This window comes from Arvicola amphibius, chromosome 8 (assembly GCF_903992535.2).
Source record: "Arvicola amphibius chromosome 8, mArvAmp1.2, whole genome shotgun sequence".
NCBI lineage: Eukaryota > Metazoa > Chordata > Mammalia > Rodentia > Cricetidae > Arvicola > Arvicola amphibius.
The window spans coordinates 53726653-53754390 of NC_052054.1; the positions used below are offsets into that span (position 1 = coordinate 53726653).

General features: G+C 45.1%; 1 protein-coding gene across 3 annotated transcripts in view; it reads right to left on the reverse strand.

The window, feature by feature from the left end:
• The window catches only part of Afg1l (AFG1 like ATPase), a 147211-nt gene that overhangs the window by 12085 nt on the left and 107388 nt on the right, over positions 1 to 27738 (reverse strand). For all 3 annotated transcript variants that reach the window (XM_038339706.1, XM_038339705.1, XM_038339707.1), the window contains 2 exons: positions 18055 to 18125; positions 17698 to 17798 (listed from right to left, as the gene is read on the reverse strand). In XM_038339706.1, the coding sequence (XP_038195634.1) occupies positions 17698 to 17798; positions 18055 to 18125 (172 nt within the window). The remainder of the gene's footprint in view (positions 1 to 17697; positions 17799 to 18054; positions 18126 to 27738) is intronic.

A 27738-nucleotide genomic window follows, 5' to 3' on the forward strand; every position in this document is an offset into this window, starting at 1 on the left:
TTGACAAAACTCCTTTACTAAGCATGTCTCAGAGCCCGTCCTGACATTCAGTGGTGTGTGACTGCACTGAAAAGCTTGAGAGGTTCTCAATCTCAAGTTTGCCATTGCCAGCCTTATTGTATCACTGTATGGGACCGGGGGGCTCGGAGGGTCAGTTCTGTCTTCCCTGCTTCAGCCCCTGGAACAAAGGAACAAAGTCTTGCATTACGTGTAAGTTGTAAACACAAACAGTGTCCACAGGACTTCATTCCAGATGAGCATGGCAGCACAGATTAGTAATCTCAGCATTCGGGCAGTAGAGGCAAGAGGATCCGGGGTTCAAGGTCATCCTTCCTTCGATAAGCAGTAGGTTTGAGGCCAGCCTGTTTTGAGTGAGACCCTGTCTTAATATACATATATATGACTTCTTGAAGCTTAATTACCACTCGAATGAGTATAATATTAAATCCTATAGCAATGCTGTCAAGCACATTGGCCTTTGAGCACGATATCGTTTAACCACCTCGCATACACAGGACACCGCGGCAATTGCAAATACGTATGCTTTTATTTTGCATTAGCCCATCCTCCTGTGTAAGTAAGCCACAGCATATGATACTTTCTGAAACCATAATTGGTACCGTGAATTCATGCATTGTGCCCTATGAATAATTAAAGCACATGATTACTTCTGAGCAGTAAATGGCACTTCAGTTACTAGTATCCTTGAGTATGTTATTCAAGTAGCATTATCTACAGCGGAATCTTCTGATAGATAATGATGACATTCTCCGTCTTTCTACCTGAGCAATTAAAAAGTTTAATAGTCTCTGATGCGGCTGGTTATCTGGATAATTTTCTAGACAGGAACAATTAAAATCCACTTATTCGATGGTGTGCATTCTCCACTATTGTTTCAAACTCTTTGTTTCTGTGGAAACCTGAGGGAAACTTAAGGAACTTTAAATCTATAATGAGTTTGCAAAGAGCGTTTGTTTTCCTTAATTACCGGGACTGTACAGCTGCATTACACGTAGCGGTTTCTCTGACAAACTGAGGAATAAAGAGCTTGCTTGCTGCCTTCTTTCTCCTGTGTGAGAAACCGCGCAGCTGTCTGCCTGGGTTTCGACCCCGGGGCCAGGAGTAAGGATTTTCTCCACGCTGTTGCCAGTGTGAACTGCCCCCCCCCCACTCGGGCTGCCCTCTGCCCTACAGGAAGCCCCGGCCACTTTAGTGTGAGCAGAGGGGCTGCCAGCGCTCTTTCTCCCCCTTCTCACTGTGAGCTCGTTCCGCGCCATTATTTCAGCTCAAGTAGGATGATTATCATTTCAAGCTCTGTCTAGATTACCCCGTCCTAAGAGTCACTCGTCACCCATATAGCCTTTTCTGTAGAAACCCCTCGCAGTGGTACCCTGAGAGCATCTCGTTAAGTAAGTGTGTGTGGCATCTTGCTTTGTTTACACAGAAATGGCAGTACCTCGTTCCTGAAGTACCCCCGGGAACAAATGCTTGATGGGAGTTAGGGTGAGTGTGCCCTTCTCAACACAAGCCCCAAATACCACATGAGCTGCTGTTAAACAACGTACAGCTGCCGGATCCCACGTCTGTGACGGGAAAGCAGAGCACTGAAATGTGTTAGAAGAGTAAGGGCTTCCCCAAGAGTCCGGTCTGAGATCTCTCAGGAGTGGGAAGCCCAGGAACCAGAGGGGAATACTTCGCCAAGCGAGGACAGTCTACCAACCCCATGAATTCTACCCAGAGGGGTTCTTGGGAGTGCCAAGGAAAACTCATCCCCCTTGACAGATGTCATTTCAAGGTCAAGAGGCAAGTCTGCCCAAGTCTATCCCCTATTAGTGTTTCCTACAGCACTTCTGGGGAGTCCTATTTTAAGAGCAAGTTTGAAGACCAGACAGAAAGTGAAGGTGATATGCTAGAAGTCCCCTCCCGCCACACACACACACACACACACACACACACACACACACACACACACACTGGACTAGGACTAGCCTTGTGCAAAAAAGAACTCTCCAATTTCTGCAGGAGCCTAATTTCTGGAGAACCAGGGACTGACAACCTCCTCAGGACACATGGCACACCAGCCAGCTCTGAGAGCCTCTGTGTGACAGTGCTGGGCTTAGTTAGTCCTGGGAGTCCTTCCGGGTTAGCTGAGGGGGAGGGAGTGGTGGGCAGAGAGGCCTGTGGAAGGGGAGCAAAGGATGCAGCGCTGGTTAGGACAGCATCGGGAGAGCAGGGAGAAGGGGCAGGTATGGTGACATGGCAGTAGAGCACACACTGCTCTTCCCGGGGAATGGATTTCAGCTGTGAGTGCTAGGATGAAGAGACTCCCAGGCAGCCGCTAACTCCAGCCCTAGAGGATCCGACACCCTCTTCTGGCCTCCATGGGCACCTGCACACACGTGCATACTCACAGAAATAAAAGGAGTATGAAGAAAAAGGAGAGTGTTACCATTAGACTCCATTACTAGGAATTATCGCTGACTATAAGCATCAGTACAATCCAGGATAATACAGAAAAACTGCAAAAGCAGAGGCATGGGGTTAGTTATAGGAACAGCCTCGGATCAGGAAAATCAGACTAAGTTCCTGCAACAGTTGGCTGCTAGGATGGGGTATCCAGGTGCTTCATATACACCAAAAATTTAGAGGGGGACAAGAGTCACCCTCTTTGGAAATAAGAAGCTGGGTTCATCCATACGACAGGATAGTGAATGGGTTGGTGTGGCTCCCAGACAGTCGCTCGGGCACTCAAACTTCGAGAGGGAGAGTGGCCGCCTGGTGTTTACGAAGCTTGAGTTTTCAGCTAGAGTGTGAGGTACACTGAGAAGGCAGCCTGGAGTCCATGAAAGACAAGGCTGTAAGGGGCCTCCAGAGATGCTGGCTAAGCAAGCCCTGGAAGACACCCCCATGGCGAGTGCAGTTCCCAACACTCCTGCTAACTCTCTCAGTCTCGATGTTTGTGAGCTGAGATGTTTTCTTTCATTGTATCAGAAGCCACCAGCACACTTTAGATGACTAGATTCTGATCCTCATGGCTCCCTTGTTCTTCAGGCCAACACCTTTGGCAAACAAGGGTCTAGAAAATGGGAGTAAGTTAAATGTGTTGACCAGTGCACTCCATTCTGCATTTTTATCTGCATTCCCCACATCCAGGAACACAAATAATAAGTCTTTTTTTTTTCTTTTCAAAGACATACCATATATGTATGTGACTGTTCTAGTTACTTCATTGGTATGTGGGGTTTGGATGGTTTCAGGAGAGAGTAGGGTGTGGTGACAGGAATCGATCTGGGGCATGGCATACACAAACACATGCCCCCCTCCAGGTTTCACCCCAGGTCTCTGGTTAGCACAGTTCTGTTTCAGTTTCAGCGATGGGCTGGGCAGAGCTGGGGATCACAGGCACAGCCTCGCACGTGCTCGCCAGCTCTCTACCACTGAGCAACATCTCCAGTCTAATCTCCTTAAGGGCTCCGGTCTAAAGGAGGCTTAACATGATCCTCAGCTGTAGACGCATGGAGTTGCCACTTTAAAACAATAAGGAACCATCATGGCCTCAGAAGCATCTAGTTTTCTGGAAAATATGAACCTGGATCTTAGCAACTGAGCAGAGACTGAAAAAGATTACTGGCGAGAAGAAGAACAGCCCGAGTGGTGCTAGAATTATTCCACAAACGCATTTATTAAAACAACGCTATACCAACCCTTCCCCTTTCCACTTAGAAAGATATTTTATTAGCTGGTGAGCCATTTTATGAGTGTCTCACACAGAGGACGACGATGTCTGACTGGCGAGACTAGAGTGGAAGATAAACGTGAGGCACCAACAGTGAAGCGTTCCCATCCCCCCCCCCCGTTCTATTTTTAAATGCAGTGAGTTAGCTAGACATCTGTAGGATGGGGGTGAAGAAACCGGCACCCGGCGTGGCCCTGCTCAAATGACAAGTCAGTTCCTGCACTTAGCCATTTACATAACGGAGCCTCCTGCTCATCTCTCAGCAGAGGGCAGCATTTACTGTGTCTGTGACATGAAGGCGAGCGTGGTAAATGCGCCTGGCTTTGGGATCTTTTCAGAAAATTGGAAGACTACTCACAGGATGCGAGCTCAGGTTTGGCCCCACTGGCAGTGGGTTTGCACAATGTATTTGAACGGTGAGGTGAGCCACTGTGGCTCCTTTTTGGGAATCAGGCTTAGTGGCAAGATCAGTGACATTTAACAGTGTGTGTGTGTGTGTGTGTGTGTGTGTGTGTGTGTGTGTGTGTGTGTGTGTGTGTAAGGCAGGGAAAAGGCTTTAGAGAACGAAGACCTTATTTTAAATTCCAGGATGCTAATGTCTGAGCATGGCAAAGTCATGTACGTGCAGAGGTTCAGTTACTTGAATTTTGTTTGTTGGCTAGAGGGTTTGGGTTTTGCTGTTGTTGTTTGTTTAGCTTGCTTTGAGAGGGCCCACTGGGGACAAACTGAATCCTCTTAGCCTTAGCTATTTGAAAAGTGCAATCAGACTGGAAATGAAGTGGACATCTAGAGTTATTATTCTTCCTCCCATTCTGTTTTCTACATCACGAGAATCCTGGGTAAAGACGCCGATTCATCTGAGCAAGGCTGAATGCCTCTCCATGCCGCTAAGAACACAAAGGGCGGACCCTTCAAACCATGAATAACACTGTGGATAGAACTATCCACTCCATCCTCTTGCCAAGAAGACAACCTTGAATTATCTGCAACCCAAATTTTATGAAAATATTCAAGAAAACCCTGAACAGCCTTAGCAATCCCATCTTAACACTTAAAAGCTTTTCTGGATGGAGAGAGATGACTCAGAAATGCTAACTTGTAGGTTGCTGCTTTGCCTCCACAGTTCTCATTTTGCAGGGATTTTCTAGATTAAGTTAACAGGCATGAGAAAACCACCCAGGATGTGGCCAGCACCACTCCATGGCTGGGGTCCTGGACTGAACAGGCAGCAAGCTCCGGAGGTCTGCCTGTCACTGCTTCCTGCTGGGACCATAGTCACATGCCGCCAAGCCTGGCTTTTTCACATGAGTTCTTAGGATCAAACTCACCTTTGTGTGCTTGCACGGCAAGCGCTTTCCTGAGCTATCGCCCTATCTCTTCCAGTTTTCAAGACTACATAATTTGGTTTTTTTTTTCATTTTGCTGTTGTTTTGTTTTTGAGACAGAGTCTAGAGAGGTAGTGATAGCCCTGGCTGACTTGTGTAACTCACCATGTTGACTACAAATCACTGTGTAGACCATAGGATCCTTCTACCTTTGCTTCATGCCTGTTGAGAAAGCGGCCAATGTCACCATGCTGACCTATTAGTAATTTTCATGGTATTTTAAACCTCGTATTAAGCATATATTTTCTAAAGTTTTAGGACTATAATTGTGTGTGTGTGTGTGTGTGTGGTATGTGTGTGTGCATGTGCACGCAGATCTGTGTGAGCACACATCTGTGGGAGTGCACACACATGTGTACATGTACATCAGATGTTGATGCTGGGTGTCTTCTTCAATTGCTTGCTACTTTATTTACCGAGGTAGGAGTCTCTTGATGTGCCTGGAGCTCTTTGGCTCAGCTTTTCTGGATAGCTAGCTTGTCCCAGGGATCCCATGTCTCCACCTCCTCAGTGCAAGAATTACAGGTAGCTGCATACCCACTAGCTCTTATGCAGGTAACAGGTAGCTGCCATATCTACTAGCTCTTATGCAGGTAACAGGCAGCTGCATACCCACTAGCTCTTATGCAGGTAACAGGCAGCTGCCACATCCACGAGTTCTTGTGCAGGTAACAGAATCAGAATCTGAACTCTTATCTTGCATGGCAAGAAACTTTACCTTCTGAGCCTGAGCACGGCCGTTTATTTTTAATTATATGTTTGAGCAAGAGTGGGAGTGGGGTTTGGAGTATGTGCACGTGAGTGCAATTGCCCTTGTAAGCCAGACCCCCTGAAGCTGCAATCAGGTGGCTGTGAGCTGCCTGATGTGGGTGCTGGGAACCAAACTTGGGTCCTAAGTGAGAGCCGTGCTTGCTCTTAACTGCTGAGCTGCTGTCTCTCTAGTGCCAGGTTCTAGAATTTTTAACTTTAGAATTTTCATTTGTTTCTTTTTCATATTTTCAACTTCTCTTCTAAGAGTTTCTGTTTTTTTTTAAACTAATTACTACTAGTTAATTTTCCCTTTTCCCTTTGAACATACAAATAAAGGTTGTCCCCCCCCACACACACACACACTTTTTTTTAGGATTACTCTAGTTAGGCTAAAATACCTGCTATGGAGACAAGCCTGGTTTTGAACTCACAAAAATCTGCTTGCCTCAAGCTACTTTGAAAACTTTGGGGCTGGTGAGATGGCTTAAGGGTAAGGGCACCTACCACCAAAGCTAACAACCAGAGTGCAGTTTCTGGGAGGAAAGAGAGGGCTCACTCCATTGTCTTCTGATCTCTACACACATCATGCCATGCAGCCACGCCCTCCCCATTAATAAGTGCGTGTAATTTTAAAACTTCGCCCGTGATCCCCACATCTGTATCATCTCAGGGTGAGTCTCTGCTGGTTAACTTTTCTCTTGGAAATGAGTCACTTTCTGGCGCGGGCCTATACATTACGTAGGGATTTGGGGTCATCTGGCATGGGCAGACTTGGATTAGTAGACAAACTGATTTATTTCAGTGTTCACACTTTAGCAGATAATTAACTAAGGGAGTCTCAGACCACAAGCTGTCTTCCATGAAACACAACACTGACACTTCTGCCCAAGCATTTGCTTTTTTCTTTGCTATGCCCACACAGCTCACAGGCTATCCTGAGATTCGAGCATTGTCTATAATCTGTTCCTTTTGATTGTTTTCTCCTTTTGTAGGTTTTTGGCTGCTGTGGTCACTCGCTTGCTCTATTATGACTCCTCAGGCCAAAAGCCTGGTTGGATTCTATTGAATTTTTGATAACTATAAGATAAACTATAATCTTCCTTCAGGCAAAAAGCAAACAAGCCAACCTATAAAAAATAAACTCACTACAACCAGTCCTTTCTTCCAAAAGTTGACTATACCTCGATTTCTCTGTGCTTTTGAGTGGTTATGCCATTAGACCAGTTGTTCTTAAGATTTTTGTTCAGAATTTACAGACGTGATTAACAAGTGGGCTAGTCTGTTCTATCACATGGAAGTATAGCAACCCTCCCGGCTCTAGAGTCCCCTGAATCAGCTCTGTCATTTAGAGCTCTGCTCTCCACCACAACACACAGCCTTGGACTCCTACCCACCCAGCACCATCAGAATCTCTGACTCTGAGCTCTCAAGGCTGGTCCTCATCGCCCCCAGTATTCTGCTCCTACATAACCTGCGGTACTGATAATCTGCTCAGTCCACTGACTTCTGTGCCCATCACAGTTTCTCTTTTGAACTAAGACAGTAAGGGTGGAGACTGACTCTTCTTCATCTGGTACCCACCCCCTTACTATGCCTAGACCTGAGCCAGCCTTCCACTACACACTCGGCAGACACTTGCTAGTGGTTATAGAAGAGTCATGCACTAGAAGAAGGGCAGGAGTCTTCTGTTGGCATAAACAGTATCGAGCATGCTGAGTGCTGTAGCCCATCTTCCTGAAAGAGAGACCATCCCAGGGGGAAGTCCCGTTCCTTGAACTCCTGGGGCACACTGGTGAAAGCTGCAGTCCTCTGGGGACTGCACAGCTGCACAAAGCTTCCTAAAACTCTTGGGCTCAGGGATGTATAAGGAAGGGGAGGCAGAAAGATGGTCAGAGCCAGAGGAGGTGATGACTCCACTCTGGGAAAGTCAGTTCTGTCCTCCCAGCTGTGGGTCCCAGAAACTGGACTCAGGCCAGCGGGACTTAGCAGAAGTGTCTTTACCACTGAGCCCCCACTGGCCCTGACAGAACTTCCTGATATTTATTTTTATATTTCTCATAAGAAAATCACACAGGTTTGAAAGTGCTAAGGAAAAAGTTGCTGACCCTTGAGTTAATATAATAATCTTGAGGTGGAAATCTTAGACATAGTGCTTTTCAGAAAGCAACTATTTAATTATTGCTGTTGTGTGTGTATGATGTATGTTTGAGTGTGGGCACACACGTGCTGGAGTGTGGACATACTATGGCAAGCGTGTGGAGGTCATTCAGGAGTTGATGCTCTCCTTCCTCCATGGGTTTCAAAGAAGCCAGGGTTGCTAAGCCATCTCACTGGCCCCAGACATACTTCCTTTTTAAAACATACTTACTTTCATTTTATGGGCATCGGTGTTTCTTTCTGCACATGTGTATGGTGTGTGTGCCCGGCGCCCACAGCCAGAGAAGGATATCAGCTCCCCCAGGACTGGAGGCACAGATGGCTGTGAGGTGGCATTTGGGTGCCAGGAACCCAACTCAGGTCCTCTGTAGGAGAGGAAAGAGCCTCAGCAGTCAAGGCATCTTCCAGCCCCTAGATAGATGTCCTGATTAACATTGAGACATAAGTGACATCTGGCCCTGAAATGTTACAATCTTATAATTCCTAAGATACTATATAGTTACAGGATTTTCCCCTCAAATTTGGTTCAACATTTCACTATTATTTTAGGGGACAAAACAATATATTTTAACAATTTCTAAACTTTTTCTGTAACGTGTATTTCAAAGTAATAAAGTACCTTACTTAATATTCTAATTGGACAATATGCCAAATGCTAAATGATTTTCAGTGAACTGATCTAAAGTATGGAAAAAGTACCTCAAATCTTATTCTCTATTGTAAGAAACAAACATTTTTCAATGATAAAAATTTAAAAATTAATCAACTACGAAGACTAACATCTGCTACTAGATTTGATCCACAGAATAATGTTGTCCCTGAGACATGGACCATCTTGAAAGTATGCTAGTCTTGGACTCCACCTTCTCCCCTGAGACCCACTAGGAATCCCTGGGCCTTCACCATACAGGGCCTGGACAAGCTTTTAAACCGGTCACACATAGCACAACATTAAGTACTCCACTAGCTTTCGTTTTCCCTCAAAGAAGCACTAGGCAGCTGAGTGTGAGAAGTCCATGGCTTGCAGAGTTTACAGCCTCCAGCCTGCCTGGAGAGATGGCTCTGTGGCTTAGAGCACTGGCTGCTCTTGCAGAGGACCTGGGTTGGTTTCACACATGGCTTACAACCATCAGTAACTCCAGTTCCAGGAGACCTGACACCCTCTCCTGGCCTCCAGGGCACCAGGCGTGTGCATGGTGCACATCCATACACCCAGGCAAAACACTCATACACATAAAAGAAAAGAGATTTTTAAAAAGGTGTCTGTATCCATAAACAGCAACCACAAAGGTTCCATTCTGGATCAAGTTTGGAAGCAGAGTCCTGCCTAAGGACTTGTCCCCCAACAGAAATGCTCCATAGAGAGACCAGAGACATGCATCTCAGGCCAGTGATTCCTCCCCGTGTCCCCTTTCACCATGGACATGGCCACCAGGACTCTATGTCTGCAAGCTTTCACATTTCCAACCTAGCTTCTCCTTCATGATTACATCTCTAAAAGTCTTCCCCCCTCCCCCAGCTTTCCAACCTAGCTTCTCCTTCATGATTACATCTCTAAAAGTCCCCCCCCCCCACCCCCTGGCTTTTCCTTTTAAATTAGTAAAACACATAGGAAGTGTCAACACCTGTAACTTAATGTATATAGAGATTTTCTTGGAAGACATAAATCAGTCAACGATTAGTGAAAACCTATTTTCTCCTTTAGACCCCAAATCTCAAAATAATAAATACCCTGAGGTACCAAGTTGTTTGTATGCATTTGGCCTTTTTAAATCAAACTGTGGCCAGGTGGTGGTGGCACACGCCTTTAAGCCCAGCACTCAGGAAGCAGAGGCAGGCAAATCTCTGTGAGTTCGAGGTCAGCCTGGTCTACAGAGCATGTTCCAGGATAGGCTCTAAAGCTACAGAGAAATCCTGTCTCAAAAAACCAAAACAAACAAAAAATCCAATCAAACTGTGGTCTAGGGCACTTATGGGAATTTATTATTCTAAGGCCCCACATGGTGATACTTATACCTAACTAAGTATGCTATCCATCCCTTTCTTGGGCTAAAGTGCATCCCCATAGTGTCGCTGCAAGACCAACAAAGGTCATGGTTACAGAGATGCGCACTGGCCAACAAGTGGGAGAGACAGACTCGGTGCCTTCTAATACCACGACTGTGACTCTTCGGAGAGTCGACCAAGATTATGGCAGGAAAGCCAGAGCAAACACATGACACTGGATTCCTATTCCGACAAGAAGCAGGCCAGTTTTCCATGAAGGTCTTGGGGATGTCACTTCAGGCTGACCTGTGCTTCTGCTTTAGGAAGGTTGGCTAGCTGCCTTATTGAGAGCATGGCTTTGTCAGGAGTCAGCATAGGTAAGAAACTTCAAGGATGGTCTTGCTGCTGGGACGAGAGAGTGGCACCAAGGTTCCTGGGCTGCCTCGGCCTGCTGATTAATGCCTTCATCCTGATGCTAATTACCACTGGAGCAGCAAAGACTACCAGCCTGAAGCTTTGGCTAAATAACGCAGATAAAAAGCTATTCATCCTGCAGCACTTCCTGACAGTGTGCCAGGACAGGCACATACCAGGCGCTCCCAGCCAGTGGTTTCATTAGGAATAGAACCAAATAAAGCAGGCAGTGGAAAAGGAGGGTTCATTCAAGAATTCTCTAGAAGATCCTATCTGGTAAGGCTTGCAATTTAACAATATATAAACTAATATGATTTGATTGAGACTAACAGGCAGATGAAGGCCAGTACAGGAATCTGATTCTGACAGACATCCATTCCCTGAGCACTAAGGGCAAGCTAGGAAGCGCAAGGAAGCAGGGAAGAGGAAGGTACCAGAGAATACCCAGAGCCATGCATATGCAGCGACCGATGCATTTTCTTGATGAATCCTCTGCCCAGAGATTCTGCAAACACACCTGGCTACCCGTCATTTTTAAACCACAAATAATGAGGTGCCCCTGCAAACAGTTACCTGTGAACGCAGTTATTGGTTGAAGAACCAATTTTCTGCAGGTGTAAAAATTACCTTTCTCAAAAGGAAAACACAGGAATAGGCAGTTAACTCATTAAGCCTTTGTAATTCAGCTTTGGCTTGCTTTCTCTGGAAATGATTCTTTCCTTTTTGGGTCAGAAGGGCTTACGGTGATGCGAGTAGCTTCCAGTGCTGCTGTCCAGGGCCTCTGTTCTCTTAAGAATAATCAAGGAGCCTCAGGAGCTTTGCTTGGCATGGGTTCTCTCTCCTAACCTTTGCTATTAAAACTGAGAAAAATTTAAATCTATTGGAATCCACCATTATAGAAACCATTACATCATACCCATAACAACAACAACAACCTAGTTATATTGTGTTATATGGATCAGTGGTTGGAAAGGTATTTTAATAGTCTTTCCAGATAATTATAGGATTATTCTTTGATGCTATAAAGACAACAGAAAGTTCCTTCCAAAGAGGGAACTGGATTGGAAGAAGGGACAACCTTCGTGTGGAGAGTCTGACCAGCACTACTGAGGGCAAGCGTGATGAAGGCTCACAGGAAGCTTCACAAGAAAAAAAACGTCACTCTGTCATCAAATGCCTGCCTAGCGCACCTCAAAACTGTCAAGGTTGTCAAAAGTCTCAGGAACTGTGCCGATTAGGAACTAAGGAGATGATAACCTCAGAAGCCAATGGCATCCTAGGACAGAGAAGGGACATTAGGCCAAAATAAGGAAATGCAGATTAAGTAGAAACTTAATAACACTGTACCCGAGCTCAGGAGTTCAATCTACATTACTGGCAAAATAGTAATATAAGAAAATATATGTGGTATTTGTTCATTAAATGTAACAAACATAATAACAGAGGGTGTTAACAATAAAATAAACTAGATTTGGGAGCAGAGGTAAACACTCTGGACTATGATCTCTGCAGGGAACCACAGAGTTGGCTGGCCTAGCTTGCCTCAAGGGTTTTTCAGGTTAGAGTCCATGGCTCCTGGGCAGAGCGTACCTTCCAGTTCCTAAGAGACCGATGCACTCCTCCAGGCAGTGAAGCACCCTGGCAGCTTTGTGTTTCTCTGTATGTTCCCTTAGTAGTCACGGAAGCCTGGAAACTTGACAGGACAATTGGTCTTTGACATTAATCTTGTGTACCCTGTGTGACTTGCAAAGTTCATCGTATCCTGGCAGCTACAACTGTATTGATCCTGGCAATAGCCAATGTGTTCTGTTTCTGAAAAGGGTTTAAAATGTCGATTGCTCTCAATAAAATTGTTCTGTGGCTCCTCCAACCTAGCCTGACTTCATTCCTCGCGGCCTATCATGTGGCCTTGGCCCAGGAAGTAACTCAGGTGTTTACAACACTCAAAAGGTGTTTCCTTTTGTCTTTCTTCTTCTTCTTTCCTTCCTTCCTTTCCTTGTCGTTTTCAGCTTTCTGAGACAATCTCTCACTGCAGCACAGGCTGACCTAGAACTCACTGTGTATTCTAAGCGCTCCTCAAACTCACAGCGACCATCCGCAGCCTCCGAACTGATGAGATGACAGGTATGCGCCATCACGCATAGCTTCCTCTCATTTTTGCTATAAACCTAAACTGATCTAACATCTAAATCTATTTAAAGTTTTTAAAGAGGTTGACAAGAGGTAGTTTTTAAAATGTTAGCTGTACAGTAGAATCTGAAACTGTGTTGGTGTGTGCACAAATGTGTGCATGTGCATGCTTGTATGTGTATGTATTTTTAAAATTGTATTTCCTTATATGTGTCACACATACGTGTGGAGGTCAGAGGGCAACTTGCTGGAGCTGGTTCTCTCTTTCTGCCATGTGGATCTATGAAATCGAATCAGGTCACATGGCTAGTGGCTACCTGCTGAGCTATTATGTTCACCCTGCGCCCCCCCTTCCCCCCCCCCCCCCCCCCCCCCCCCCCCCCCCCCCCCCCCCCCCGCACCGCTCTTTGACAAAGAGTCTGCTATGTAGCTCAAGCTGGCCTCAAACTCCCAATCCTCCTGATACAGCCTCCCAAATGCTGGGATTGCAGGTACATGACACCATACCCAGCTTATACTTTTGAATTTTTATTTTTTATTAGTTTTTCTGCATTTTCTTCTGTTATATATGATTTTATAACAGTATATATTGGTTATTGGGAAATGTCTCAATAAACTAGACCTAAATGTTGAACTGTTTAATTATATAATTACCAAAACATCTAGCTAGACATGGAGCAAACACCTGTGACCTCAGACCTAGGAAGGCTGAACAGGACAAGGAGGTCAAGGCCAGCCAAATCCCAGAGTGAGTCACTGTTCTAACCCTGCTTCCCCTCCCTCTCCCTCTTCATCCTCCTCCCCAAACTCCTGTATTTGTTGACATCATCATCAGTCTCATCAGAAAAGAAGTGTTCAAAGACTGGGAAGCTGTTGGTATCCTGATGGCAGAGGCAAGTGCTGAAACTGTAACTTCTACTCGCTGGCTCACACTGCATCACTGGTAACAGCTATGGCTCACACTGCATCCCTGGCAACAGCTATGGCTCACACTGCATCACAGGTAACAGATACTGCTCGCTTTCTCACACTGCATCATTGGTAATAGATAATGCTTGCTGGCTCACACTGCTTCACTGGTAACAGATACTGCTCATTGTTTTACTTGGAATGACAGTCTTCACTCATTTCCAAGAAATGTCTGTTAAACACTGTGAGGAAATGTCTGCCAAGTTGAATAACCACAGCCTGTCACTCAGTCTTTTATGTAAAAATTGGTAAGTTTTGGGGGGAGGGGAGCTTTCCCTCAGGGCAGTCATGATATTTGGTATGTGGGAGTACCTCATAAAGGCTACTTCCCATTTCCTCTCCAAAAAATATTAAGAGTACAAGTTCTCAAAGTTGAAACTTAACGAAATTAATCATTTTTACTGCCCTGTGGAGACTCAGCTTTGACGGAGCTGTCTCCGTTTGGTTTTGCTGCTGTCTCTCTGAGCATCCAGCCATGGGGGACACAACAGGGTTGGTGCCGCTGTCTTAATCCAGTGGGTTTTGCCTGTCACTTCTAGAAGCACCGCTACTAGAACTCTCACCCCAGTAAGAAGAGCAGAGCCCTAGTGTTTGCAGATCCGGGGGTGGGGAGAGAGAGAGAGAGAGAGAGAGAGAGAGAGAGAGAGAGACAGAGACAGAGACAGAGAGACAGAGAGAGACAGAGAGGGGGGGTTTAGGACTCCTGGGGACTTGCAGCTCTATGACTATCCCATGCAAACTGGCATAAAAACTACCTCTGGATCCAGAAAGCGTACCATATTTGGCTTCATTTTTCTTTGGGGCAGCTCTGACAGGAAGGGAATGGCCATTCTCCACAGTCCTCTAAGAAGGCATTTCCCACCATTTTCCATGTCATAGCAGGGACAGCAAGCCGCAGTATTAATATAAAGGGCCTCTCGGGACTGGATATCTGCTTTCCCAGAACCTGCCCAGACATTCCCAATGTGATGTAGAGATAAGGAATACAGCATCTCGCTCCCGAGCCAGCCAGAAGTTCAAGTGCTCCTTTTGCCCTCTACTAGCTGTATGACCAGAGGAAAGTTAATTAGCATCTCCGTGCCTCCTTTTCTCCACCTCTGAAATGGGAGAATGATGCCACTACCTTTCTCATACATGAAGAATGCCTAGGAAGATTCCTTCTGGTGACTCTGTCAGCTACTATCTTTACACGGGTGCCCAGGGCTCTCCTAGTTTAGACTGGCTCTCTGAGGAAGACAGAGCTGAATCAGACTTGTGGAGAGAGGGAGTACTGCAGACAACCAGAAACTAGACAGGATCCCACATGGGAAGCTATGCTGGGGAGAGAGAAGAATGCAGAGGTGGACCGGCTTGGGCCTGTCTGCTTTACCCACGGAATATGTCAAGGCCTTCAAGTTAAAACCTTCTTTACCTTATGAACTAACACACTGATAAGATGAGTCGCCACCCACTTAAAAGTCTATAAAAATGCTATTTCCCCTGTGGCTCAAAACTAATCATTACCGAGTGTCAACCCATTTGCTCCTTGCAGGATGATTTTTTTTCTAGATGACGTCAGCAGCAGCAGTGGAGTGGGTCTCAGGCCTTCCAGAAACTCGCTTACGCTTACGTAATCCAGATCTGGACCCATCCACCCAGATGCTTACTCAAATACCTGGGTTGGATGTGCTGTTTTTATCTTTACTGAACATCTTCTGGCAGCTATGTAGTCTGGCTCATAAAATCATTATAACTAATTAAGAGTTTTAGGCTAAATCTGAAGTTGAATGATTTCAAGGATCCTCTTCATGGAACTATTCAGACTCTGAATTGCCACAATTATAAGGCTGCAAAGAAATGCAAAATCACCATAATAGGAAAATAGTAGCAAGGAGCTGACCACTTAAAAATTTAGCCCTTCCTCAGCCGTCCTTCACAGGGAGTTTAACACGGGGGAACTAACCACAGCCCTCACGCCAACGTCTTGTCAGTCATTCGGGGCCTGTCCAATGCAGAAGATATTTCAGTTACCACAAATAAAGGCAAACCTACCCACGCATGCAACTGGCAAACCAAGGGTCTATCTGACCCGAGGAAGGAAAAACCTGATGGGGTACTGATACCACAGAAACACCAAACAAAAACACCTGGAATGTTTGTGCATTAAAAGGACCTGGAAATACATGAACTCCTGCAACGTTTTATAGGAAGGGCCTCCCCTGCAACTGGACAACCACGTCACAAAGTGAAGGATATAATGGTTCATTGTTCTAGAATTCTGACAAGGCAGATATGCCAAAAATAAAATGGAAATGTTGTGATTGTTGATTCTGAGAGTTTAGTTCATGGCTGTTATGCAATCCAAGCTTTTGTCAAATACAAGTGAGTTATGCTGGTATTATTTTCATTTTTCAATACTAAGTCCTGACCACCTTTTTCCCATCACCCCACCACGTGTTAAAAAGATTTTATGGGGTTTGGGATTCTAAGTGGCCTGTTTCTGATACCAAGTGTCCTGAACTAAAGAGCCTAGTAAAGAAACACACAGACAGGATCTGCTCGGAGAGAGCCCTGGCCTCCTCTCCAGGACTCCATAGCCCTGCTGGTCCCTCTCCTCACTGGGTGTCCTCCTGCAGAGAGAGAGAGAGAGAGAGAGAGAGAGAGAGAGAGAGAGAGAGAGAGAGAGAGAGAGAGAGAGAGAGAGAGAGAGAGAGAGGAGGAAGGAGCGGCGTCCTTCAGAAGAGAGTCTGCTTTGTGACAGGAACCCTAGCAGACACAGGAGGAGTCACACCAGTCTCCACCAGAAGCTCCTAATTAATTCTACTCCTTCAAAAGCACTGAACACCTGCAGGCTGGATTCAGCTCTGGTTTAAAGGTGACAAACTCTTGCCTGCTAGGAGTAAGCCAGCGGACTTTAAGAAACATGCTGTTTACTACTCAGCAGGCACAAGTGAGAATAACCTTCCCTTTGCCTCTGAACAGCTCTTCTGTAGTTAGCTAAAAGTAAGACATCAGAGACCACGGGATAATGCTCAACCGAGGAGCATGTGTAAAGTGACTTGAATTTCTCATGACTTACACTCAAGAAGGACATCAAATATTCTAATGAGCATTCAGAAGCCCAGAACTTTGAAAAGACAAAATTCATATCTATAATGGATCTGCAAAGAGTTCCTAATATATGGGTGTGTGTGTGTGTGTGTACATATATTTCATCTGTAAGATAAATGATTTACGATATAATACCAATGCCATAGTTTTATAAATTGACTTCCCTTCACCTGGCCCACACAACTCAGATACAGCACGGCAGCTGAACAATGAATTTGAGAAATGGCAATTCTTTTCTTTCTTTCTTTCTTTCTTTCTTTCTTTCTTTCTTTCTTTCTTTCTTTCTTTTTTCTTTCTTTCCTTCCTTCCTTCCTTCCTTCCTTCCTTCTTTCTTTCTTTCTTTTTTTGTTGTTGTTTGTTTTTTGAGATAAGGTTTTTCTGTAGCTTTGGAGCCTGTCCTGGAACTAGCTCTTGTAGACCAGGCTGGCCTTGAACTCACAGAGATCCACCAGCCTCTGCCTCTGGAGTGCTGGGATTAAAGGAGTGTGCCACCATCACCAGGCTGGAATGACAATTCTTGAGGCCATACTTCTTTAGATTACAGTAATACTACTTATCTTCCTTTCCGTACACACTAATATCAGCTCTTTTTTTTCTCTTTGTAATAAACTTTTATTCCGTTTATCCATTTATTCCATGCACAGGTCAGAAGGCAACTCGGGGGAGTTGTTCTCGGCCAGATGGGACCAGGGACTTGAACTCAGGCGCTCGGGCTTGGCTGCAAGTGTCCTTGCCCGCTGTGCCATTTCGCCCACCCTTAACTCAATTTTTCTGACTTCCGCCACATCAGGACTTTCACAAAAGAGCCCTGACCCTGACTCTGCTGCTGCTCCCAGCGGAGGTTGACAGTTGACTCCGCATTTCTAATTTTTTTTTCTTGAAAGTCCTTCAAAGATCAGAGTGTGTGCCAGTACCTAGTAAAACTGCCTGGCAGATAGCTGAAAATTTCCCTTGTTGAGACTTTTACCTCAGTTCCGACTCTGTGAATAGCATTTTAAAACCTGAAGCGGGCCGAAGGGAGAACGTGAAGTATTTTAACATGAGAAAGGCCAACCAGCCTGGCCAGGCCTGGGTACTTACTCTCTCACAGAGCTCTTCAAACGTGCAGTCGGCGACGGTTCCGCAGGCTTTATTCAGGCGCAGCGCTCTGCCTTGCACTTTGAGAATCCTTGGTCTAGTTACTATGGGAACATGAACAAAGACTCAATCTTGTCTGGATAATTACTATAAAATTCATCTCTTACAGATAGGAAATGCATAGCTTGATGAATAATAGCACATGATTCAACACATAAATTAGACAAAATGCTGATACAATGACTGCCACTTGAGCGTGGCATCAACCCATATACAGCAATGGAACTTATTAATTGGTCAGTGGAGATTGGGCATTGTGTTCTAAATGTATTCTCTTTCAAGAGAAATTAACTTACGTACAATCATTTTGTTTCTGGGCCAGCTCATCAAACAACTTATCCATGACAGCCTCCACATCAGCTTCACTTGTGCTACAGTGAAAAGAATAATAGAATATGAAATTAATAACACTTGAAGCCAACATCAAACAGCTGCCTGAGCCTGCTTAGCTTTTTGCCCATAAAAAAAGAGAACAGGGTGATAGTCTCTAAATACAAACATTAGATTCAGAATACACTTAAAAGCAGAGAATATTAACTCTCAGGTAGACAATCCTGCCTTATTTGCATACATTGAAAGACTTCTGAGCTTCTAGATGCTTCCAGTAATGAGATGCTACAGGCAGAGTAAATCCATTAATACTATGTGTACACAATGAGAAGAAAGCGCCTGACTCTCGCTTGCATGCCAAACAAGAGCGAATAGGCAGGGCAGTCAAGCAGCCAGCAAGTACCCTTTGAAATCTCCCCTGAGAGGGTACACGGGAAATTAAATATTGAGGGTGTTTTCAGAAGAACCAAACCAAGCGACTGGCGGAGAGGATCGAGCACTCGGAATGAAATTGCTAGCTCCCAAAGACCAACTTGATCTTCACGTGAGAAACTTTCTCGGATTCCACATGTCTGAAGACACACGGGACAGACTCCCGGCAGAGCGAGGACAATCACAGAGCACAGTTTCCCTTGAAAGTGTCCTTGCCCGGAGTCCCCAAGCCCCCTCCCTGGACGCCTTCTACAGCGCAGCTAGGGAGCATCTCACAGCCTTTTGTATTCTAATTAGAAATCACCATATGCTTAAGGAGCACACACACAGAAAAGCGCTGGTGCTGTGGCCTCTCTTCTTCTCACTTGTTTTTTTCAAAGAAGAGTTGATAAATTAACAGTCAACAGAAGAAAAAAAAACTGGAAGAAGAGAGGCTGGTCCAAAAAAAGAAGTGAAAATCTAAGTTTCCTCTTCTCCTACAAACAAACGTCCACAAGATGACCTGCCAATATGCTTCATTTTGACACAAATCAATTTTAACTAATTGTGGAAGCAACTGACATCCGCTTTAATAGTGTCTTGTTGAAAATTAGTCATTAAGATGAAGTTGAAACTAAACAAAATCTTTCTTAGCAGGTTGCTGGCATTTAACATATAACCACGAATCCCTCCACTGTAGCAGAAGCAACACTTAGAAACACAGCACCGCAGGCATCGTGAAGGGACCAGTACCACCCAACTCCGTGGGTCTCAAAAGTAGCATTTGCCATGACTGACTCCATATGCTATTTGACTTCCATAACATCCTATGAGACCTTTAAATTAAGCCACATTAAAATAACTAGATGACACTAGATAAAGAATGAATCAAAGAGACAATCACCCAAATTTAATCTTTTTTATTACACTTTCATGCATGTGGAGGCCGGAGAGATTCATGGGAGTCGCTTCTCTCCTACCATGTGGGTCCTCAGGTTCAGTGTGGGGCATCAGGTTGGGCAGAAAACACTTTTATCAGCCCCACAAAGCAAACTTAAAATTACTAAGAAACCAAAAAGTCAGTGTAAATGTGAATGTCACATCAACCACCTGGATGTTTAGAGGTCAATCTTGGAATTCATTTAGAACAATTTCTACCATGCAGTGGCGTGTGTACACACACAGGGTTTGTTTTTTTTTTTTTTTTTTGAGAAGTGGAGTGTGTGTGCATGCTTGGGTGTACATGCTTGTGTGTGCAGATATGTGTGCAGATGTGCAGTGCTTGTGCCTGTGGAAGTCGGAGGCTGACACCAGGAAGACAGCTGCTCCCCAGCTGGCCAGGCTGACTGACCATGAGCTCCGTGCTGCCTGTCCGTGTTTGCCGCCCCACCCCTGCCACCGCCAGCACTGGAACTGCATATGTGTGACTCTGTGCCTGGTTTTTATGTGGGTGCTGGGAATCCAAACTCAGCAACTCATGTTTGCACGGCAAGTACCTTACCAGCTGAACCACCTCTCCAGCCCTGAAAAAAACAGATAACAATACGTAGCCCAGGCTGACCTTGAATTTGTGCTCCTCCTGCCTCAGCCTCCAGAGTGTCTGGTTAACGATCTATTTAAAACGATTTTATTTTACTTATTATTACCCATGTATGTTGGGGAGCACGCATATGCCAGTGTGCATGTGAAATCAAAGGACAGCTTTGGGGGTCAGTTTGTCATGGATGGGTTCTGGGAATTGAACTCAGGCCCTCAGACTTTCTCGGCAAATACCTTTACCCACTGAGTCATCTCACGGGTCCTAATGGCACACTTGTCAAGGCGGATAGAATGAAGCACGCAGAACAGGGGAATAGTTCATCAGGACAGCACCTGCCTAGCATGGCAAGACCCTAGGTAAAATCCCCAGCATCACACAAACACACACACACACACACGCACACGCACACGCACGCACACCAACCGCTTCTTCATAATAAGGTTAGTATTTCATTTGCATTTTATTTTGGTTTTTTGAGACAGCACCCTACCATGTAGCTTAGGCTGGCCTATAGCTTGCAATCCTCCTGCTTCCATCTCCTGAGTGATTAAAATTATAGAACTGTACCACCACACCTAAAACAAAATTTTTATTTCAATATTGTCTTATAAAAATCTTATTATACTACCATAAACAGATACTCTGAAGTTCTAAAATACAAAAAGTATCAGTGTTAGGTAGTCCAAAATTAAAAACATTTTATAAACTCAGTCCGTGTTACACGTGACTGCCACCCATCTAGATGCATCTCATAAACACAGTGCAGGCCATGGGGCACATGTGCAGGCCATGGGGCACACGTGCAGGCTGTGGGGCACACATGCAGGCCAGAGAAGAACTCTATGGTCTGTTCTCCCCTTCCAATCTGGAGGGTCAAAGCCAGGCCATCAGGCTTGCACAGCCAGTGCTTTGCCTACGGAACCATCTTGCCAGGCTGCATGAACTTTTTTTAAAAGATGAGCATTAGTGAAATAAGGAGAAAAAAAACCACTTTAATTACCCAATTATATTAGTCTAAAAGGCCAGTTATCCATTGTACATTTCCAAATCAAATTTAAGCAGCTTTGAGTATGTCTTGCACTTGTATCAAAAACCTTGGGCGAATCTAAACCTTGCAAGCGTGTCCAAAGGGGAACAAAGCTGACCTTTGTTGGACCAGCATGCAGCAGTGAGCTCCTCACACGTACTGCCTGACCTGGCCATGGAGGTGACAATCATCGCCAACGTGTCCACAGAAAGTAAGACGGAAATTCAGAAGCTATGTCACTTACCTAATCCTAATATCAGATTAATTAATTAATCTGACATACAAAGACATAAACTGTCTGTATGACAGAAATATTAAAAAGGCAAGGGCAAACTGAGAGTGCTATGGCAATGTGCAAATATTTAATGTCATAATACCAAACACAAATGTGTCACCACAATAAAACTCAAAAACTCCAACGGAACCAACTCTCTCTCTCCGCTCTCTCTCTCTCTCTCGTCTCTCTCTTCCCCCTCTTTCTCTCCCCCCCCTTCTCTCTCTCGTCTACTTCATCTCTCGTGCTCTCGTAATTCCTCATTCATCTCTCTCTCTCGTCTCTCTTCCCCCTCTTTCTCTCCCCCCCTTCTCTCTCTCTCCTCTCCGTCCTGGAACTAGCTCCTATAGGCCAGGCTGGCCTCGAACTCACAGAGATCCACTTGACTCTGCCTCCTTGATGTAGGCGTGTCTTCTATCTAGCTGATGATTTCATTGGTTAATTAATAAAGAAACTGCTTGGCCTGATAGGTCAGAACATAGGTGGGTGGAGTAGACAGAAAAGGATGCTGGGAGTGAGGCAGATGCCTCAGGCAATTGCCATGCCTCTCTTCTCTGAGACAGACGCCATGGAGCCAGCCACCAGGTCAGACACGCTGGATCTTTCCCGGTAAGACACCACTCATGGTGCTACACAGATTACTAAATATGGGTTAAAGCAAGATGTGAGAATTAGCCAATAATTAGCAGTGTTTAAAAGCATACAATTTGTGTGTTGTTATTTCGGGTGTAAAGCTAGCCTTGCGGGAGCCGGGCAGGACAAAAAAGCAGGCCTGCCCGTAGCTCCTTCTACAGAATGGCACCCAGACGTGGATAACTGAATCCACAGAAAGCCTGAGAAGCTTGGGAAAGAATAGAGTAAAGCGTGTTTTCTTGGTAGCAGCAATTTCTCAGGTGTGCTCTGCTTGCTAGAGGCAAGCAAACACTCTCATCTAAGAGAGGCTTCCTGACTCAGCTTTGGCTGCAAAACCCTGCAGCTCTCTTTTAAGAGGTCCTGCCATGCTGTGAGCAGAATGCTGCAGCTTGCTTGCTGGCAGGGACCTTGAAACACCATAGAGTTGTGGCAATAAAAATGGCTACAGCCAGTACCTCTGCCATGAGGCTGGAAAGCTAAGGTATGGGCTGGATCCAGTCGTCAAAGCCACGGCTTTAACCCTCTCCTTAAAGATTCATGTAGTCAGAAAAAGAGAGATACAGTAACGAGGGTCCTGGCACTTCTGTGACCAGCGATTATGATAAGGGCCTTTCCCTGCCCTTCTTCTTGAGAGAGCTAGTTATATTCCCTACAGAAAGATGACGGGGAGGAAGCATTGTTACTGTAACTACTTGGAAAGATGCTGGGGAGGAAGTGTTGTTATGGCAACTACTCGGAAAGAAGATGGGGAGTATGTCACAGGAAGAGGGCCTTGTGAGTTTAAAGACTCACATTTTGAATCCACTCACTCTGGGGTTCAAGACGTGAGCGCTCAGCTGCTCTTCCAGCCACCATGTCTTTGCTCCAGCATCTTGAATCCTAACCCTCTGGAACTGGAAACCCAAATAGATTTCTTCTCTAAGTTATCTTGGCTATGGTGTTTTACCACAGCAATAGAAAAGTAATACAATGTCAATGTTCAGCATACTTGAGACTACCACAATGTATACTCCAACCGGAAGCTGGCAGTGCACACACACAAAAAAAGCCCACACTGTCAGCCGGGCGGTGGTGGCGCACGCCTTTAATCCCAGCACTCAGGAGGCAGAGGCAGGCAGATCTCTGTGAGTTCGAGGTCAGCCTGGTCTTCAAAAGCTAGTTCCAGGACATCTAGGACTGTTTCACAGAGAAACCCTGTCTTGAAAAACAGAAACAAACAAAAAAACAAAACAAAACAAAAACAAGCAAACAAAAGTCCACACTGTCTAAGGTCTTATTAGAATTTTGCGGTTCTTTACATTGTAATGACCAGAAAACAAGGGAACTGGGCAATGTTTGAAGAATGTTCTCTTCCTCTCCGGGAGGAAGCAGAAAAGGAGAAGGAAGCAAACACTCACACAGGGTATAGCTCAGTGCTAGCGGCTGCCAAGTGTGCACAAGTCCCTGGTTTGATCCCCAGCTCTGCAAGTAAAAACGTACTTGCTTCAGCTCCCTTGAGACAGCTGGACTCTGGGTCCAGCAATTGCACATGGTACAATACACTAGGCCTTTGTGTAGACAGGAAGCAGGAAAAGAAAATCTGTCCACAGCTAATCAAAAGTTGACATATAAAGAGCATTAGGGTCACTTCTGATGTGAGGCAAAGCCACTCTTCCAAAGCTGCCCCTCTCCCCTGAAGGCCAAGACAGCCAGAGCACGGCACAGCCTCTTTTCTTCTGCTCTGCGACCTGAAACCCAGCCATCTCGTGGCTCCGTCACATTTGTTCCTCTTAGGAGCGGTGCTGAGGAGCACTTTCTGTTTTCTGTTGAGCAGGACCACTGCGTCTTTAAGTCAGAAAAGCCCTGGGATCAACCACTGTTCAGGTGCCAGGAAATCTGGCCCCCAACTCCGGCAGGAATGCTGAGTACAGTACCTGGATTAAAAGCCTGATTGCTTTGGAAGGATGAGAATTGTGGTTTATCTTTTCCACATTAAATCAGTAAACAGAAAAGAAATTAATCAGTCATTCCAATTTTGGAAAAAAAAAAAAACCTTATAGCTGAAACCAGGGCATTCAACATAAAACTTAGCCTCAAGGAAACAGAACATGTCAAAAATGAGCTTATTATTGTTGGATCATTTGAAATTCTCAACCAAAATTCCCAAACACTTGGAGGTTTTTGGAATAGGGTCACGCATGAATTTAAATGGAAATTAATTTCTTCAAGAACCTCCCACTTCATTAGGATTGACTCAAGGGGACAGAATGCTAACCACACTTTGCGCCTTTGTCCCCTTTCAAAAATCAACAGCTTGTTAAGGTATCAACAAGTAGAATAGGGCTGGCTTTCCTCAGTGCCTGTCGCTCTGTGCTCACTATGCCAGGGAGCCAAAGTTGATTTGACAGAGAGAGTTCTCCTTCCCTTTGGGGTTCTTTGCCAAACTTTCCTGGCAGAGAGTCTTCGCACTCTCCCGATTCCTTGTGCATTCATGCTGTATGGCTCTTTGTCCTCACACCAAACTGAATCTGGGGCTGGAGGCAGGTCTAAAATTAAGTTGGTTTATACTTGCCTTAATATAAAACAGACTTGGTCGTATTTCAAATCCTGTAGGTGTGTTTTACATAACGGAATCGGTTGTTCAAGTGGATTTTTATCCTACGGTTTATCTTCCCGGTCACGCAAAGGCTTAATTGACTGCTCAAAGATCCATTTCAGCCCCACATTCCCACCCTTCTCAGGCACCTGGTGGATAATTTCCCTGGCTCCATTAATCTTGACCTGTATAAATGCAGAAAGTGGGAGCTCCTCAAATTGCAGGGCTTCACCCCTCTCGTCTCCACGGAAAATGTCTACTGACTTTCCATGTTGCGTTTACCTGAAGGAAGTCAGCGGCCTACCATGCAGGACTGCAGCTTGATAAATGCTTTAAAAATTCATTTTTGCATAATTTCAGAAAGGCAATCTGAAGAAAGGGTTTTGAAAAACAATAAAGATAAAAGAGAAGTCGAATAATGGGGAGAGTGGCAAGAGGGTTTTAAGAGCCTTTTAAAAAGTCCCCAGCAAGTAACTAAGGACCCGGGACTTCTGCCAGGTCAGTTTTTCTTGTCCTAGAGACTGACTTTCAGTTCAGCCTGTGATCTGTTGGAAGATGAAATAACAAGCTGATAAGAACGCTAAGAAACCTGAGCTGGGCACGGTAGCTCACGCCTATGATCCCAGAATACAAGAGACTGAAGCAGGAGGATTGTGCAAATTCAAAGGCGGCCTGGGCCTCTGTAAGCGAGTTCCAAGCTGAGTGAGACCTTGTCATAAAAGCAGGGTGGGAGAAGATAATGTTAAGAAAACTGAAAAATCATATGCACGTGATCTGCTCACATGTTGTACGCCTGCACAGTATAACTGGCAGCTGGCTACTTTTGCCAGTGTGGTTAAGCAGGGAACGGCGGGCCAGATTTATTCTGTGACGGACAAGCCGAAGTGTCCTGAGGTGCCATTGCCACATGCGGTTCAACAGAGAAAGAAAGGAGATGTGCAGGACAGACGGGTATAGTGCTGGGGAGTCTGCACAAGAGGAACTGCCACACTGTACCCCTTGTTAGGGGGCATTTCAAATAGTTTCACACACTTGGTATTAATTTCTCATTTAGTAGCCCTTGAGTTAATGCACAATTAATTACTACTTAAGTGTCCATCCAAATTATGTCAAATAGAACACTTCTATGGTTTTAACAGCCAAAAACTTGAAAAACAGTTTGGATGATTACGTCCTACAGGGTATGAAGCAGGAAGCTGAAATGTGTAGCTAACACACGGCTATTTGTTTGCATTGTGCACGTGTGTATTTACAAGACGGCAGAGAAAGACGGGGTGCTATATCAATCTCGTCCAGATTAAGCGGACGATAAGATAATAACATCAATTCTAAACTGAAAGTCTAGACTTCGACTTAGAGGTGTTCGACATAAACTTTACACAAACGTCCCCAAAATAAAACAAAAAACAACCCCGGCATCTGAAATACTTCCGTTTCCATGCATTTTGGATAAGGGTGTTCAGCCTGTCCAGGAACAGCTGCAAACTAACAAATCAGCTAGAACAGATGAAATGGACAAACTCCTAAAAAGATACAGACCAAGCAACTGACCCAAGAAGGGAACGAGGGAGAGACAGGGTCCTTCCAAGTCGCTGTAAGGCCAGCATTATCCTGCCATGAAAACCAGATTGGAACATGTCCAGAAAAGAAAGCAACTACAAACATAAGAGTCCCCAGTAAAATACCGGCAAGCCCGTGAGCGCCGCATAAAGAGGATTCTACGCTATGATCGTTCCTCTCTGGAACTGAAGCGGCCCCCAGAGCACCCTCTCTTTTACTGCTGATAAACATATGTTAAAGACGTGGTTCCCAGCTCATGGCACTAGTGGGGGAGGGAGGAACCTTAGGGTGGGGATTAGTAGAAGGCAGTTGGGTAAGAGGGTGCCCTCAGATAAGAAATCAAGACACCGATACCCTTCCATTGTCCTCTTACGCTTGCTTTTCTGTTTGCCCGCTGCCATAGCCCCACGGCACACTCAGCCACGGTGTCCAGCCTCGACACAGGCCCCGAGGCAGCAGTGCCATCTACACACGGATGAAAACCCGGCAAGCCAGTAGGCTGAGACAGGAATCTCCTCCTGCTAAGTGCTTTGACTCAGACGTTCTGCTCAGGGGTGGAAAACTGACTAGTCTGACAATATCTGCTCCAGAAATGCAAGGCTCATCTAAAATCTAGAAATCAAGTAGTAGCATAAAGTGTGTTGCTATAGCAATGGACCCAAATCACACGATTTTCTTAGCAAAACAGAAGATGCACTTCACAAAATCACAGAAATGCAAACCAAGGAACAGAACACTATAAACTGACAGCATACATCTGTGAAAAACCCTTGGACAGCGGTGTGACTAACGGTAAAAGTCATTTCCTTTAAGACCAGAAACAAGATAAAGCTCAGCGTCTCTCGCTTCCTATATTGTACTAGAGCTCAGCTCTGTGAAGGGAATTAGATGAGAAAAAAGGACATCAAAAATGTCCCACCTGCAGAGGACGAAGCAAACTGGTTTTGCAGACACCGTCATCTTGTATTTAGAAAACTCTACGAACTTTAGTAAGAAATTAATAAACCAGTTCAGCAAGGTCAATATGCAAAAATATGTTGCATGTGATAGTAGTAATAAAGATACTGAAAAAGAAATTGGGGGGAAATTCATTTATAGAGCATAAAAAGAATCAACTACTAACAAATGGATTTAACAGAGCTGTAAAGCATACTATATATTAGAAACCACAAAACACTATTGAAAGAGACTAAAGGCCAAAACAAATGCACAAAAGAAACTTGTCTAACTGGCAAGAAAAGGTGAGACCCAAAATACGATTACCAATGCCTGGGACACGAACAGCAGGGCTGTGATTATGGGATCTGGTGAAAAGGTCCCAAGATGTCAGAAAGTGGCAACCTTGCAGGCAGAAACTAGAACTCTGCCGGAGTGGATCCGAGGAGATGGGTTAGCCATTAAGAGCACATACTGCTCTTGCGGAGGACCTGAGCTGGATTGCCAACACCCATGTGGGGCAGCTTGCAACTGCCTGTAACTCTAACCACAATGCTCTGGCCTCTGCGGGCACCGAACTCATAGGCACACACCCACAAACAGACACACATACACATAACTCACAATCAAAATTAAGGGGCTGGAGAGATGGCTCAATGGTTGAGAGTACTGGCTGCTTTTCAAGAGGCCCTGGAGTC